The 18,089-nt window shown below is 37.1% G+C and overlaps 1 protein-coding gene across 1 annotated transcript in view; it reads right to left on the bottom strand.

Annotated features, from left to right (window-relative positions):
• USH2A (usherin) overlaps window positions 1–18,089 on the bottom strand; it is a 702,892-nt gene that overhangs the window by 492,808 nt on the left and 191,995 nt on the right. Inside the window, 1 exon segment of the mRNA XM_038586435.1 lies at window positions 7,736–7,966. Coding sequence (XP_038442363.1) covers window positions 7,736–7,966 — 231 coding nt within the window.

Below are 18,089 nucleotides of genomic sequence, written 5' to 3' on the forward strand. Positions count from 1 at the left end.
AAGACCTTGAGATCATGACCTGAGCTGAAATCAAGAGTCAGAGGCTTAACAGACTGAGCCACCCAAGCACCTCCTGAGTTTCCCTTCTTGAATCTCCAAATAAACACTGAGGGTGATGTACGTGATCTTTCTTCAATGTGTAGAACTTAAATATTTTAAAAATATTTTTATTTATTCATGAGAGACACACAGAGAGAGGCAGAGGCACAGGCAGAGGGAGAAGCAGGCTCCTCACTGGGAGCTCGATGTGGGACTTGATCCCAGGACCCCGGGATCACACACTGAGCCAAAGGCAGACAGACGATCAACCACTGAGCCACCCAGGTGCCCCATTGTAAAGAACTTAAATGTGGTCTGCATAATTTTCCCACACAAAGGAACTCCAGGTGCATGATTTCATAAGACATTTCTTCAGAATACTAGAACATAGTTTTGAAAGATATGGAATTTTGGTATTGATATTATTTGAATTCTGAGTAGAAACAAAATTAATCTATACTCTTCAATGGGTGTTATATTTATCCTAATAGATATAACATAACGGCAAGTGTAGATCTTTAAATATCTTTAATTAATTTTTTCCAAAAAATATATACAAAATAATTCATTTTAATCAATTATTCATAGGAGCTGGTTTCTCTATCATTGCTGACCATTAATGATTCTTTTTCTGCTCAAAGTTCCCCTTTCTACCCATTTAAGGATGAAAAGGAAACTAAAATTAATCTCTATTATGTTGATGCTGAATGTCATTAAGAGATGGAGAATTTTTTTTTTTTCTTTAGCAATGAAGCTTAGGGAAGCTTTTTAAATGGCTAACATATTGGAAGGAAAAGACATTGGACAATTTAAGTAGGTAAATGTGAGACCACGTAGAAAAGCTGGGGACATGGTGGACACAGTGTGTTTGAGAATGTGGTAGGAGGACGTGAGAACAAATATGCACTGTGTATATCAGGTGACAATACATTTTGGTGTGATTGTGACAGAGAAGGAAAGCTCAGATGCCTCACAGCTGATTAAAAGAATTATCAACTAATAGAAACATTTTGCCCCAAATGTAAATATTATTCTATCCCATCAGCATGGTCAATGCTGACTTGGCTTACTGACAACATAAGTCCCTGTTGGGAAAAACTAGGTGCTGTTTCAAGATCTTTCCATTTACCAAGCATTACTATCTGTTTTGTTGTGTTGGTTCTCTCCTGCTTCTTTTATCTGAGCTACCTTGTACGCATCTTTAAGGTTCTTGGCATCAGGGCAGAAGAAAGAAAAATGAATTGTTAATGATGAAATTATATATTAATTTAAGGAACTAAGACTAGACACTTAACCAAACATAGGCAAACTACCAGCCTGATGTCTGTGTTTGTAAATAAAGTGTTTTTACAAAAAAACCCCATCAAACCAAACTAGGCTACCCTTATTTGTTTCTGTATCACCTATGCTGCTTTCACAGCACCACATCAGAGCTGAGGAGTTGGGACAGAGACTCAAGGCTTGCAAAGTGGACAATATTTAACATCCGGACATTTACAGGAGAACTTTGTAACCTCCTACTCTAGACTGACACCGTAAAAATTAAAAGGCAGGGGGAGGGTTAGTCATGCAAAGAGAAACTTCAAATTTCATTCAATTTGACCACCGAAGCCAGACCACACTGGTGAAGGAAAAAGTCATGTGCTGAAAGGATTCTTTTTTGAAAACAGAGATAAAATTCCAAAGTGAAACTGAACTTACTCCCAAACCAACCCTACCATTAACATTTCAAACCCAAGGCGACATTATGGAAACGGGCTTCAAAATGTGTCACTTTTTAAAAAATTACAAGGGTTCAAATACGTGCAGTCATCATAAATTGGCCTTTATGATGAATTTGATCCCTTCCCATCCAACAATGTCAGCTTTACACCTCTCCACTAAAGGGAGTAAGAACAAGACAGTTTTGACCCTTACTTTCTTAATGTCCCTGGTCACCCATGGGTTGGTCTGACTTCCGTGATTCTCAGAAGACAGGCAGGTTGATCCTCGTCTCTACCAGTCCATAAAGATACACTCAACCAGATTCATATTCTCCTCTGATTCTGTCGACCTGAAACACGCCAGGAGCCTCTTTATTCCCCAAGAGCCACTTCTCTACCTGTTCCTAAAGTCCAGTTGTTACTCTTGCCTTTACTTTTCTGTATCATTACTGCCTGTTCATTCAACTGCTGAGGCCATAAAGTCAACTCACGTATTTGCTTTTCCACAGCTATGCCTAACATCTAACATCAAAGGTAAAATAAAACGTGTGGTTTAAATCTGCCTGGAAGGACTTGGCATTTCACTTATTTTGTTGTTTTTGTTGTTGTTGCTGTTGTTGGTTGGGTGATTGATTGGTTGGTTGGTTGGTTGGTTGGTTGGTTGGTTGGTTGGTTAGTTGGTTGGTTTTTTAAGCACTTTCTAGACAAACTACTTGCTCCCAGGTAGAGGACAACAAATACTAGGTACCAAGGGTGTTGAAGGTCAGAATTAATATGCTTTTACTAATTAGTCTATCTGAAGTTTGCCCTCCTTGCACTTTCCCCACAAATTATAATCAGCTTTCCTTTAAAGAAGTGTTTAAATGTCCCTGCCCACTAAAAATAATAAGTAATAATAAAGCATGTATATATCATAGAGTAAAAAATATATAAAATATATGCTCTTAAGGAATATTGATTCAGGGAGCTGCATTTCTCTTTTTATAGATCAGTAATTAATTGTATTTCTGTTTCCTAAAGCATTCTTTCTAGTTCAGTCATTTTGGGGAAGGCAAATACTAGGAGACAAAAATGTATGACAATCATTTAGTGTCCTTGAACAGCATTATTATGAAGAAAGTGTACAGAGTTCTCATCTGCAAGATATTCAACATCAGTAATCACATTTCTCGTGAAGACAAATAAAAGGGAATTACATCCAGGTGCACATGTATGCTCATCTCCCCAGTGGTTTGCTACAAAGATCTCCCCAAAGGCAGTTCCTGATTTCTGGGCAGGGTCACCAGTAAAGGCAGTTTAAAAGGCTGGTGTGATTGGCATCTGGATACTACAATAGTCAAATCTTCCCCCAAATGATCATGGACCTGTTTTCGCTAATAGGAAGAAAAAGTGACAAGGAGAGAGAGGGTCACCTTTGGAATGCCAATCTGAGCAGTTGCTGTTTAGTTTGCTGTTTTTACCAGCTTCCTTTTGGATGACTAGCATTACATGGAAGGGACTAAATTCTTTGTGCAAATCAAGTGGATTTACTCTGCATTCCTGAAAAAAATAAGAGCATTTTTTTTTCCTCTGAAGATACAGTGATCACCCCGTCCAGCTGCAGAAGGGAATGTTCTATTTGCTACTCTTGTTCTGGAAGGAGAAAGTACTGTTAACCCCATGTGGCCAGAAGAATATTTTACCATGACTGTTTATATGACTTTCTAGTTACAATATTATGAACTTCTAGTGAATTTTTTGCTTCTTTGTATGCTCCGACATAACCCAAGAATTGAATATCCTTTTCCATATTGAGTATTTCTTTCCACGTCATTTCAATTATCTCTGTGAATTAACAGATCCCCTCAAATTAACAGAGAAAAATAAATTTATGTTAATCTACAATTATAAACATATTATGTGAAAAAATAATGATTGAACAATTTACTTGAAAATTCAGTTATTTTTAAACTCACAGCAATAACCTCTATTTTGAATTTTTGAAGCTACATAAATATGCAATGTTCATTGATTTGGAATTTTAGAAGTTAGAGGCATTAGCACAATCCTCAATTTAATAGATGAGCATGATTAGATCCATGGAAAAAATCATTTATCCAATGTTTCAATACTAGGTATATTAATTTAACCATTTTCAATAACAAAATTAAATAACACATTTTAATATAGAAACTGCATATTACTCATATCCTAAATAGAACATTTAGGTACACACATCTTACATTATGTGTAACAGCAGATGAGTTAGGAGAATATTGGTTTTATAAATTTCAGAAGACTCTTAGAAAAGCTCCTGTCTCATAGTAAACGCTTAACAAACATTTGTTAAATGACTAACAGTTAATAGCTAAAGTTTAATGACTTCTAAGTAATCTGTGTGGCAGATACTGCAGAGTTCAGTGGGTGAGCTATTGCCTTTCATCCTCATCCACTTCTAGATATGAGTATTGTAAGCAGTATTATTATGCCAATTTTAAAGAAAAGGAAAGAAAGGAACAAAAATGATCAAGTGGTTTGTTTAATGACATTTAACTAATAAACAATGGGGCCTAGATCTGAGACTTATTAGTCTGCTCCCTAAGCACTGACTCGTAATCATATAGAAGTGAGGAAGTTAATACTTGATCTTAAATTTATACTATGATGTAAATGACTGATAATATACCCTTCCTGAAGATTATTTTATAGAACACTTGTATCCAAAAGGAAAAGTGACCAAAAACAGAACCTAAAAAAGACAAAGCTGATTAGTTTTTCTGCCCAGAAGTAAATTTTGATGAAGTTCATTTACGATAGAAAATATAATATTAAGCAACATGTTAGAACGTATACTCATATTTTTAAATTGTTTTCATTATATCATATGAGATAAAAACACTTAAAGCAAATATGGAAGAGGTGTGAGCCATCCAGAGATTCCCTTCTGGAACTGTAATACTGAGAGCATTTATACTGAGACTTGCAATACACTGTTAATGACTATGGAACATGCTATGAATGTATTTATAAGTCTTGTCATCAATGGGTGAAATCTGACTTATTTTATATATATACAACATATGTACGATAATATACATTACTATATATTTTGTCTTTGAATATTATTTGAAATCTCCATTCATATTTCAAGTTATTTTAGAGTTTGATATTTTAAAGTGAACAATTCAAAATAAAAGCATTTTAGCTCTTAACAATTAGTCACTTATTACATATAATTATTTGAGAGACTTCCAAAATTTGTTCTTTAAATTCACCTCAGAATATAAAAAAACTGCATAAATATATAGAAATGTGAGTTGATAGCACCACTTGACATACAGCATTTCAGCCCCATTTAAAATAATTTCATTCAGAGATCTAGCTTCTAGGAACATTCTGGAATCAATTGCTATGGAAAGAAAAGTGGTTTCTAAATGGCTTTCGGGTGCAAGTAAATAAAAAGGCCAACCCTATTTACTATTCATGCCTGAAAAGCCAACAACTGAAAGAGAAATGCAAAAAAAAAAAAAAAAAAGTTTAGTAGTGTTGGGTAAGGAATATTTGAGTGATAAATACTTCCCTTCCCATCCTCATTTATTACTTTTAGGTATTTCCTATTCTACAACTTCCAAAGAACTGTCCACATACAAATCTTCCCCCTCCATAGCAAAGCACCAGTGTTTGAATCAGAAGTTTCCAATTCACGTTTCAACCCTGAACTTCAGTAGCTATGGTACCTCCGTCTCATTTTCTCTGTACTCGGAGGCTAAAAATTCCTACCTACAGGCTTGAGGAAGGATTGGATAAGAGACTATTTAAATAAAAGAAATAGAAGATGCTAATTATTCACATACCTCTGCGTTTAGGAAAGACATAAGTTTAGAGAAAACTGTTGCATGGGTTTTATAAACTGGCCCTAGCTTATTAATTGGGTAAACTTCATGTAACCATGGCTCAGCTCAATACAATTTTTCAACCAAACCTGCTAACTGACCCAAAGGGTCAAACCAATAATTTGACGTAGACCCGGTTGAAACATTAAAGAGAACCTTAAAAGTCAGACAAAGCTGCTAATAAAAAGGAGCTAGTAATGCCCCAGAACGTGCCTGAATGCAGAAGAACTTCTTATTCTCTGGGAATCACCAAACCTCCAGGGAGCAGTTCAAGCCAAAATTGTGATCTCCCCGCCTTGTCCTTCAAATGATGTGTACTCCAAACACATTTTCTGTGCAGCTGGAGGCTTTGTTATAGACAGAAGGATCCTGCTCAGTGAGGCCGGTGTTTACAGCCTAACTTTTTTAAAGAGGAATTTGGAAAACTTCCCAGACGCTACATCTGCCCCTAGCCCTTGCACCTCAGAGTATAAGGCCGGCTAGGGAGAGCGTGCAGACGACTAAATTTATTAACGGTGGACGGGCCACTCTATCTTTCACTGCAACAACAGTAGGTGATCCCATCAAAAATCTGTCTGCTGGCTAGCCAGCAAATCTGAGCTGACATGCTAGCAGCAGATATACTCAGCTGAATGGAAACGAGTGCTGTTTCCTCCAAGAAACACATCACAAGCCAAATGTTGGACCAGGTAGGCAATTTCTATTTCCATTTGTGAAAGGGCCTTTCAACTCTGTATCCATAGGCTTTTTAACTTTCTTTTCCAGATCCCTATTTTTTTTTCTTTTCATTCCTTTCTTTGACATTTACGAATATTAAGCAGAAGTTGAACATTTTATGATTGCTCAATGGTTGAATTTCTAATATTCCACAATGATTCTGAGGTACCAGGCCACTAGTTAAGCAGGCATTTGCCTCAATATATCTCTGCTGGGATATCATTCACGTTAAACGTACATCAGCAGCCAGCCTCACTTAAAAGCAAACTATTTACTATTTTAAATAAAAATAAATAATATTAAATAAATAATATTCGAGCCACATTTTACAGCTTAAATTCCACCTCACGATCTGTCCTCAACATAGGCAACATTTTGAAGACTACTTGCTCCAAAATGACTTTCTCCTGGATTAAATGAATACTGTTACGAGTTTACAGAATCACATGAACCTTATTCTCTGTAGATTTTTTAAAAATTGGGAAAGTGAAGTATGCAACATAAATAGTTACAGTCTTCTGTAATTATAGTGAAATAGCGCTTTTAGAAACTCTAATTTGGAAAGGTAACAGGACTTCTGGAACATTGTAGGACCAGCAAGACCAGGAACTGGGTGAGACAAATGAGGCAGGATTATAGAGCCCCGCAAGTGAGGGATGAAGCTTACCTTCATTTAAAATTTTGGCATTTTATCGGGAATATTTTGGCATTGATTTTCATTTTAAAAATATATTGTATGAAAATATTATTTCTGTTGACTCCTGAGGGAATTTTTTATGCCTTAACATTTTGTTCACAAAGCAAGTGCCTCACTTACCCATAGTGCCAGCATATCCATAGAACGTACGTTTCCCCAAAATTAGTTTCTCCCATAATGCTCTCCAAAAAACCTACTGATGGTATAATGCTTAAAAAAAGTGGCAAATAAAAATTAGGCATACCAAGCTAAGCAAAGTCAAATAGCTTTCTTATAATTGCTTTTAGGGGTTTTAATAACTCAATATGTACTGAGAATCTCTAATAGCATGGAGCATTTCTCAAACTCACCCATCCATAGAACTCTTCTTTTTTTGTAGAGCATGTAAAGTCGTCTGAGGAACACATTCTGGTAAATGGTGTCTGAAAGCTGTTTCCAGCACACACTTTGATCAAATAAGGCTACCGTCCCACATATATATTTCTCTTCCCTTTACTTACCCACATCCCCCCCCCCCAGAATACTAAAAAGATGGACAAGTTGACACAAGATGAAGTTATAAATTAGTATTTATATGAATTAGTATTTATGAATTAGTATTTCTATGGACAGGTATAGTAAAAACCGACTGTGAAAAAATAACAAGATAGTAAGAAACATCTTGGAGCTTAGTGCCTCTGCAATAGAGTGATGTCAAAAACACTCACCAGTAAAGTCCGTATTGACTGGGTGTGTGGAGCTGGGAAATTTATAATATCCATTTCCTGTGAAACGAGTTCCTTTCATCATTATGGCTGTGGGAGCTGAGAGAGATGACTCTCTCCTCTCCAGCTGATACATGGGAGAGGGTCCATTGAGTTCTTCCGGTGCGAGCCATCTAACACGGATGGTTGTGCTGTTGATTCTTTCCACCATGGGAGGCCTCAGTTGGGTTGGCGCTAAATGTCAAAAGACACTTGTTACATTCGAGAACTTAGCTTCTGTCTCTGGACACAGATATTTCAACACACGTACACATGTACTTGTGTACATCACACTCAAGATCAACTTGATTGTGGTCTCAAGAATTTACATGGCTCCATGAACTGAAGACACAAGACAGAGTTTATCTTAAATGTGACCAAACACCATTTAAATGACTAACAAATAGTTATCATAAAACTTTTAGGATTAAATAAAATTTCTTCTTGTAGATAATTTCTCTATTCTTTTTCATTCAGAAAAAAATATTACGTATTACCCTCTGTTGGTGTCTCACCTCAATTCCTTTTACCAACCTGGTACCATAATGGTGCAATGAGCCTGTTTGTCTCTAATTGGCTTGTGGTGGCCCCTTTTCTGGAGAAATTCCCTTGCCTGAGTGGAAACTACCTCACCCAGAAGCCACCAGATCCCTCATGAAACCTGCAGCCTGTGACTACCTGTGCCCACCGCCAGTGGGTACTGATCACAAATGGTAGAGGCCCTCATCTTAACATCACTTCAAGTTATGGCTGCAATTCACAGATCCAAGAAAGTAAAGGAAATCATTAAAATGGGCTAGTTCATGGGACAAGAGGGCGTGTGGGGTTCAAAAAGAACCTGGCCCGGTGAATAGTCACTAATTCATTCCAGCCAATGAATAATGCAGGAACGATGACCCAAAGTTGCCAAATCTTTTACATCATTAAAGATAGTCATTTTATGTGTAGTTTTACTGATTTTTAAAGCTTAGCAACTAAAGGAAAACAAATAAGCAAAACCACTCTGAAAGCCAAGTAGTGTATCCACATGAGGAAAAGGAGCCTGTGAGCTCAGGGGTTTATGAACTCTGGTCCAGGTTCCGTAGACTCGGGGCAGCCCCCTGGGCCCTGAAATGACAATACCAACAGGGCCTATGCCTAGCTGCAGGGAATGCCCTGTGCCCATGTATGCCCATGCATACACTGGCATGTTTAGAGGTCCTGGGACACTGGCAATTCTCTGGAGGCTCCTGGGAAACTCCAGGAATGAGTAACAGAGATAGAGACTTTTCCCTACAATCTACTAGAAAGGGGATAAGGGTAACCATTGAGTTAATAAAAATAAAGTTTTCATTTGATTTTTTTCTTCTTTTATTTTTATTTAAATTCAATTTAGTTAACATATAGCATATTATTAGTTTCCAGGGTAGACTTTAGCATATAGCATATACTAACACCCAGTACTTGTTACATCGAGTACCCTCCTGTGTTTTCTTCTTTAAACAGTTGAGTGTATAGGCTGCGATTCATCCCCACCCAAAGTGGGTTGGCTGGATTTGAGTGGCACAAGCAAAGAAAGGAACAAATATCATTATCACCAAGCTGACTGTTTAAGGATTTAAACTAAAGCCGTGTTAACATAGCCTTCTGCATACACAGAGTCTTTGCCTATTTCGATAGACATAAATTAAAATGACAGGAATACAAGAATTGATATCCTTAAACCATGAAAGACAATTCACCTTAAAACAGCTTAGAACAAGTACTATTTGTTACTCTCTAGAAAGCTGGCCAGCTTTCCAAAGGGAAATAATTAACTGTGATTCTATTTTAACTTTGCATGAAGAAGAGGGCACTGAGCAATGTGTTCATCAACTTACAAAGATAATTAACAATTCTGTTCATCTTCTGCTATTGCAAACCATGCGATGTTTTTATTTCTAGATATGTATAAATCTGTAAATTTTATGCATGATTTCCTTTAGCATTCCCTGCCAAAAATTAGTAAATGGTGAGTTCTCAAAGATTTCACTCTACAAGCTTTGCTCCATCTTCAAAATAATCCAACACAAAATAAAAAGCTAATCATCTAGAGATTTCTTTCCCCCTGAAGTTTCTCTTCATTGTTTGGAATTCCATTCTTGTATTAAAATTTTAGCAGGCTATTATGGGTTATGAGCTTAACCGGGGAAGAAGGATTGTCAAATATTTTTGAGTCCTGGGTTCAGGGAAGCAATGGGGGAGGACGAATTACATAATTTTTATTATCTATCTAAAATTTGCTGTTTAAAAGCACAAAAGAGAAGCACCTGGTGGCTCAGTCAGTTGAGGATCTAACACTTGATTTCAACTCAGGTCGTGATCTCAGGCTTGTGAGATGGAGCCCCAAGTTGGGCTCCATACACCATGGGGAGTCGGCTTGAGATGTTCTCTCTTCCTCTCCCTCTGTCCCTCCTTCTTGCTCTTTCTCTCTCTCAAATACATAAATGAATATTTAAAATAAATAAATAAGGGATGCCTGGGTGGCTCAGCATTGAGTGTCTACCTTCAGCTCAGGGCATGATCCCCAGTCCCAGGATCAAGTCCCACACCAGGCTTCCTGCAGGAACCCTGCTTCTTCCTCTACATATGTCTCTGCCTCTCTCTGTGTCTCTCATGAATAAATAAGTAAAATCTTAAAAAGTCATAATCAAATAAATCAATAAATAAATGCACAAAAGACGAATTTTGAACTATTTTGTTATATTTTCTGCATCCCACATACAATTCCCTAGTGTTATAGGACAAGAGAGGTTGACATTCTAGTTTGAAAAATATCGTCTAGTCCAGTGACATCCAATGGCATTTTCTCTAATGATGGAAATGTTCTAGATCCATATTGTCTAATATGATAGGCATTGGCCATGTATGAATACTGAGCACTTGATATGTGGCTAGTGAGACTGAGGAATTACATTTTGTTTAATTTTCATTAATTTTATTGTAAGCTTAAATAGCCATAAATGGTGATCATGGCTACCATACTGGATAGCAAAGATCTAGAGAGTCACAAACTATATATATTTGGTGTGTTAGGAATATGATTTCCATTTTATCTAAATATTTAGGGAAATTAGGAATATGCCTCCTGTACTTCTAGAGAACCAAAGAGTATTATCCTTGTTTAAAAAGTAGCCTCTTACTCAAAGTCCCATTTACTTGACATTTGATATTCCTTCATTTCAACCGCCCAGCTAGTTAGGGATAATGGTGAAGCTTTATACCACTACATTATTCAGAATCCCTTACCCCATTGAAAGCATAATCCGAAATCACTTCTTAATCAGGAATATAAATTCAGAGTCAAATAAAACAAAAAGAATTCCAGCAACTCAATAGTTCTTTAAAAAATATCTCCTAAAAGTGAGAGTGCACTTTTTTTTAATTTGGCAAAATGATTATAATCAATAAGGGCCCTCTTACTGAGAACCCACTACAATTAATGTTGACTGTTTAAATTCTAACAAGTAGTGGATCCCTTCTAAATTCACAGGGGAATTATTCCACCAAGCAATTAGACTATTCTTAGGAAGTCAACTACAAAGAATGAGTCAAATTAAGTTTTTTTTTTTTTTTTTTTTTTTATTCTCTTGCTTAAAAAAAAACCAAACAACTTTCCAGCTGGTATGTTGTAGCTTCACTTAGAGGAGCCAACCCAGCCTGTTTGAAAGGGTGAGCACCCTACTGAGTCATTATCTTCAGTTTCCCTAAGACCAGAGGGGGAATTTTCAATCAATTAAACCAGACTGGTCACACACATACACATACATGTAAAGTGATGAAAAGAAAAATAGATATTTGTGAACTATTAAACACACTCACAAAAATACATACTTACTAAGAGAAAGGAGGAATAAAGGATTATTTCTCAGACTATCAAGGTAAAGGGATTAGGTATAAATTTGTTCATCACAAAACTGGATTAAGAGACAACATAGAATAATGTTTCAGAGATTATATTTTACTTTTTAATTTCCAATTCCACATGACTTAGGAAAATCACTTAAAGCTTATATAGGTCCTCAGTTTTCCCATCTATAACATGAGGATAAATTCTTGGTGGAATATCTTGACAATAACTGCTTTAAAAACAATATATATAATTGTGTTAGGTTTTACAAAGCAAATTTCTACACAAATGCAAGGCACTATTATTAGGCAATAACACATCTTTCATATTACATATTATAAAAGGATACAATTCATCCACATTCAAAATCTGTATTTACTTAGAAAATCCTCTTATAGCTGTAAAGTACAAAATGGATCTTCAATATCCATCATTTCAAAGAATAACAACATACAAAGTCTGTTTCTACTTCGAATAAAATTACAATGTTTTTGTATTTTTTCCACCTGCTTTGTATCCAGCTCCCAGCCTAGCTCTTCTATTTGTAAGTATTCTTTTATAAAATGCTCTGATAATAGACATTCTTCTTTATGCAGCATTTATTACTTTATAATCTGATTAATAGCATATCATAATGCATAAATTTACATGTGCAAAATTTATGTAGTGTGGAGTTTGAGTGTCATAGGATAAGAACGGAAGGCTAAATGAGCAGAAGCTTTGGTTGATGGCAGGTCTTTAAAATCAAATCTCCTTATTTGTTTTCAAGCAAGAGTTTGTTGCCTATGAACACTGCATAGCAGTGTCAATATCTTAAAACATCGTCAACTTTCTATTACAAAGACAGGAATCCAGGAATGAACAGCCTTTCGACGTTTCAGGCCTATGTGGGGAGCGGATTAACATAAGACATCCTCAGGCACTTTGTCAATAGAACACGATTTTGACTTTTCCTCAGAAATGCAAAACTGTCATGAGAAATGTAATTTGCCCAAACATGGCTAGGCCAAAACACCCACGGAAGGGCACTGGGATCAGGGCTTGCACAAGAGATCCAGGCCAGGAAGCCATGATTTCTCAGTTGGAGCCCATCCTACTGCATCTGCTCTCCAGTCAGTGTCCAGAAGCTTCTCAGAATCTCAGAAACCAGCCAGCCTTGCCTTGTTCACTGCTCTCTCTTCTGACCAGATAAACAGAAACAAAATCCATTTCACCCTTTCCTCCTTCTTTGTTTACTAGTCTTCTTCAAGAGAGAATATGTGCAGTGGAACCGATCTGGCAAGGAGAAAACTTCGCTTCTAGACTGGCTCATTTGGTCCCTAGTCATGGCACACAGGCTAATCCATAATTTGGCCCCTCTGTTCGTTGTTTGGCCTCATTTGTTGAAGAGCATGACAGATCCAATTGTGTCTTCCGGTTTCAAAATTCAATGATTGAACATTTTCAAACAGTGCTTCTCAAGGAGTAAACCAGAAGGGATGCTGGACATATGACATATGGATCCTCTCAGCCCTTCAGGAAGCCAGCCAGTTCATCCCCTTCAGCTCTGAGCCACCTTGTTTCTCGACCCCAGCCTGGCATACAGGAATATTAAGACTTCTCTACGTCTTACGACATAAAGAAAGGCCAGAAAGCACTGCTTTTAGAGAATTTAAGGCAAATTGCCTCCTTGGTGAATAAACACTACCTTTACCAGCTGTTGTTCTGGTGATCATCAATAATTTGCAAGTAACTCGCATCCTAGATGTGCAGAGGAGAGGACCCATGCTTTCTGAACCGCACACGCAGCAGCAGTGCTGACAGTGAGCACTGTTCCCTAAAGTCCACCATTAATAAAAGGTAGCTGCTTGGACTGTAATTATGGCATCCTTGCTACCCAAACTTGAAGCTTTTATGGGGCTTATGCAATTAACTACTTAAATGCATCGTAACACTTGCTTCTCTGACAGCAAAGTATTGATTTTTTAATCATTTTCAAGTCTCCTCTAGCACAAATAAATGTACTACAGTTACAGTTAATGCACTGTGTACATGCATTAAATGCTGGTGTGACACAATTTATTATTTTGTGATATATAGAACTGAAGTTTGGCTTCTCAGAAATTAGCATCACCGAACCGACGTCAGCATGGAAACCACCATTGTCCTTGATACTCCAAATTCTCTAACTTCAAAAAGCTAGAGAGACCTTTGTTAATAGGATAGTTAGGCCTAAAAAAAAAAAAAAAAAAAAAAAAAAAAAAAAGGAGAGGGCACCGGATATAGATCTTTTATATATGTCAGTGTAGGAGCAAATTAAAAATTGTCTAAAAGGAAGATACAGTTTATATTTTCCTAAAGGTGTCACTGTGGGACCTATGGCAACTTTGTTCGGATGAATTTTTGTCTATTTAATTTCTTTCCTTGTACTTATGTAGGGTACCCCTATCAAAATACTTTATATACTGCAGTCTGTTTGATTCAGCCAATTTTTCCATATTCTAATTGTGTTGTTTTAACGCCTTCCTGTAGATAACACATCATAAAGCTCAAAGCTTTAAGAAGCATGATTTCTGCATGCCACAAAGGCCAACAGAGCCCCTACTGAAGTCACGTACCTAAATGCAGACCTGGTGACAGAGGTCATTATAAGTTTCATCAATGAGCCCTTTCCTTGGGTGCATCCACACATTCAAAATTAAAGTTGGTGAGAGTAGAAAGCAGTTAATTCTGTTTTGTTAGAAATAATATCATTTTAGTTTTAGCATCTAAGACAGATGCCAGCATTTCACTCTGAACAGATGGTAATTCCATCTAATAGTGCATCTCTGTATTAGTAAGGTCTGTTGTGTATACAAACAGTAATAAACAGTAGGTAAGGATCAAAATAAATTTTAATTGTTGACATTAAATTCTGGCAGCCACAGTTCTAAGGCTGCAATATTCCTTTTTCAAGGCTGTCAGATTTACTAATGCTGCAAAAGCTCTGCTGAAAGCTGCCAGATTCCAGTTTCAGTAAAAAAGGTTTCTGCACGCCACCAGTGACTGATCGGCACCGGGATATCTGTTTCCATAGCTGAAATAATTGTTCAAGAACGATATGGAACCGGTGCTACCATCCATGGGATGGGCAGCCAGGATCCCCTTTAGAATGTTCCTGAAGGACCGAGCATCTCATTAAGAGGCTGATATAAAGAGCTACATCCAAATTGCTGCATTATGGGAAACAGTGTCACTACAGCCCCTTTCCTACCCTGCTCAGTAGGTGCCTCCCAGTCAATGCATTTTATTCTCTTTGCAAAGCTGGGCATTCCTGAACTTCTCCAAAAGTGACATCATTCCTTTCATTTTGTTTGCTTTGCCGGAGCCTGAAGGATTTCCCTGACAATCGGAGCTACCATCAGCTGCGCTCTTCCATAGGCTTTGCTGTGGATCAAGTGTGCCAACAAGCACCAATTTGGTCCTGACAATGCCTCCAGCGATCTGGTATTACAAGTAGTAGCCGCTATTTATTTTGGGAAGCTGCCATGTTAAAAAAAAAAAAAAAATCATTAAAAGACCCAGTTTGGCATTCAGGTGACTGTTCAATAACAAACATGCTTTGCAATCATATTTCTTTAAAAAATGGATGTATTTTTTTTTTAATCATGAAAAATATATTGCTTCCACCATATGGGACAACCAACGACTCACCAACCGATTTAAGATGCAGCATATTGAGCTGACCATATGTTACAGTGCTGTTGAATGGCTGAGTGATTCATGCCCGTCACATTCTAGTATATCAATTAAAGCTCCTTGAAGTCTGCATGATTTGTGTCTCTGTTATTAAACCCTGCTAATTCATCCCACTTACACATCTGTTATAAATCTCTAGGAGTGCTGCATGATTCATGGCAATCTGTGAGCATGCTACAGCAAATTCTTCTCCTTGTAATTAACAGTAAATTGTTTTACTGCCATGCAATGAATTTTTCAGTTATATTGCAAATGAACTCCTAAATGTGCGGTTCTTTCCTAAGAACTGACTTATATCATTAGGCAATTAAAAAGTATTGCTTTGAACCAAAAGCTTTTAATCAAGCGAAATACAACTTAAACATTGCTTAAGAGCCACGGAAATGTGACATGTTGGTTAAAACTGTAAAATAATTTCTGTTGTTGAAAGAGCAAAACAAACAAACAAAACCCTCAGTGTACTGAGGATCTCAGTGACGCCGCGACACACGACTTGCTGCCTGGAAACACTCAGTGAGACAAGTTTGCACAGATACTGTTTATCTTAGAAGTTACTTAAGTCATCTGTCATTACCAAATTTCTCAGATTGCTTTACACTTCTCTAATTGTAAAACAGTGCCTTTATTCTTGAAATAAATAATTGGATAATTAGCCAAGTTGAATCATCAGAGGATTCCAGCGCTGTTCAAGTGTTCTTGTCAGAGGTGAAGCAAATTCATTTCAGCTCGCCTCTGCAGCTCTTCGAGGAGGCTTTGATTTTTTTTTCCCCCACTTTCTTGGCAGCAGCTTCAGATTCATGAGTCCATACATCAAGTCAGTAGTTTAACAACAAATGGAATTAAATTCAAAGAAGGGAAACTAATTGAAGGACAGCAACAAAAGTGTTTGGTAATGTGCTTTTTAATATGGCATGCCACATTTGCATGATAATTTTTCCTTTTTAGCATGGAGCAGAAAGTGACTAGCTTAATGAGGGATTATTCAAGACAGGAACGAACAAAATGCATTCATAACTAAGAACAAAGATTGTATTATGAAACAAAAACAGGCAACCTCAGAGAAGTAACTGGATGATTGGTTTATGCATTATGAATAAAAAGATAGAAAAATATTTATATTAGTATTCACTAATGACTATATATACAAGATTGTTGTAATTAAAATTATAAATTAACATATTAAGAGTGCTTGTTTAATCACTCTGGGTCCTATTCACAATGAAAAGACTCATGTACCTGCATGCAAAACAATGTGTGTTTTCAACTGAGCCGCAAACAGCCTATACATTTTACTCTGGATTCAGAGAAAAACCTTAATGCACCGCTAATTACTTGCTTAATGGGAAATGGGCACTTCTAAGCTGGTAGCGTGGAGGTCAATTTATGACAGGCAAAGGAAATATCACATTGTTCACCCCGGAACAGAGCTCCAGAAGGAATTTCTCTCACGAGAGGTTTAAACTGTGCCGAATTCACAAAGTGTTGGATGCACACAAATTTGCTAAATTGCAAGGGTGATCTTAAGGAAAAAAACAACCAGGGCTCTAACAGGGCCGGGGCCATCAGCTCATTACCCTCCAACACCCAGAAGCAACTCCAGAGCCACCCAACACCCCACTTGGAGGCTTTTGCTCCAGATGGAAACAGGGCTGCTCCTGGGAGTGACCAGTTCCTCCCAGCAGACCAGTTCTCAGCTTTGTCGTGGGCCCAACACTAAGGCAGCAGCAATGCAATATTCCTGAGGAAATGCACCGATTCTAACCATATCTCTCACTGGAAAAAAATACATAAAAGCACATTGCAATCCTCAAGCTTTCTGATGAAAGTCAGGTAGATCGTTGCAGGTATTTTTTTTTTTTTTTTTTCTGTCACTGAGATTTAAGGAGGAAACATGCTTTCATGAATCCAGGCTTTGGAAAAGCTGAACACTCCTACCAACTTTTGGTTACCATTTTATAAAAGTTTTTGACTGGTCTCTGGCTTCTTTCAATCTCCCATAAGATATTCATGTGAACTACATTTGCACGTAAGAGCTAATTCCCCACACATTCATTAGATTTTGTGGCAGTAATATATTCCCTCCGATTGCAATTTCAGGGCAGGAAGCATCATAAGCTGTAAGCCAACTTTTATTTCTTCCCTACAGCAAACCTGTTGACTCTTCAAAAAGGATTGACCTTCTCATTGTTTATTTCTATGGCTTAGTATCTATGAGTTCTAACTGGATGTTGAATCTTAGGAAAAATCGTAACCGAAAACTCTCCTGCACCAAAAATAAGTCTGCTAAGAAAGATATTGGATCTGGAATTGCTGGGCTTTTCCGCACACTCCAACAAAAACAATTAAGTTCATTCTTATTGATTTCAACACTCCCCGAAAATGATATCCTCGAAAATAAATCAAACGGCAAACAAAAATTATTTTTCCATACTTTTGTCATGTAAGTGACTTTATTCTCTGCTTGGCAGGAGAAGAATCAGAGTTCTGACCAAATGTATTAAGGGATTAAGAAATAAACATTTTCCCAGGAGAACACTAAAATAGCTTTTCCTTCAGAAATGAAAGCATTTTTTTACACGGAAACGAAAGTTAATTTATTTCTTTTAAGGGAAATTGGGTAGAAGGAAAATGTTGGCAAGGAACAAAAAACAATTTTAAATTTACACGTTTGAATGTACACATTGAGAATATTTTAAATGTACCATTACATCTTCTCCTGCAACTGCTCAATCC

Source organism: Canis lupus, chromosome 38 (genome assembly GCF_011100685.1).
Source record: "Canis lupus familiaris isolate Mischka breed German Shepherd chromosome 38, alternate assembly UU_Cfam_GSD_1.0, whole genome shotgun sequence".
NCBI lineage: Eukaryota > Metazoa > Chordata > Mammalia > Carnivora > Canidae > Canis > Canis lupus.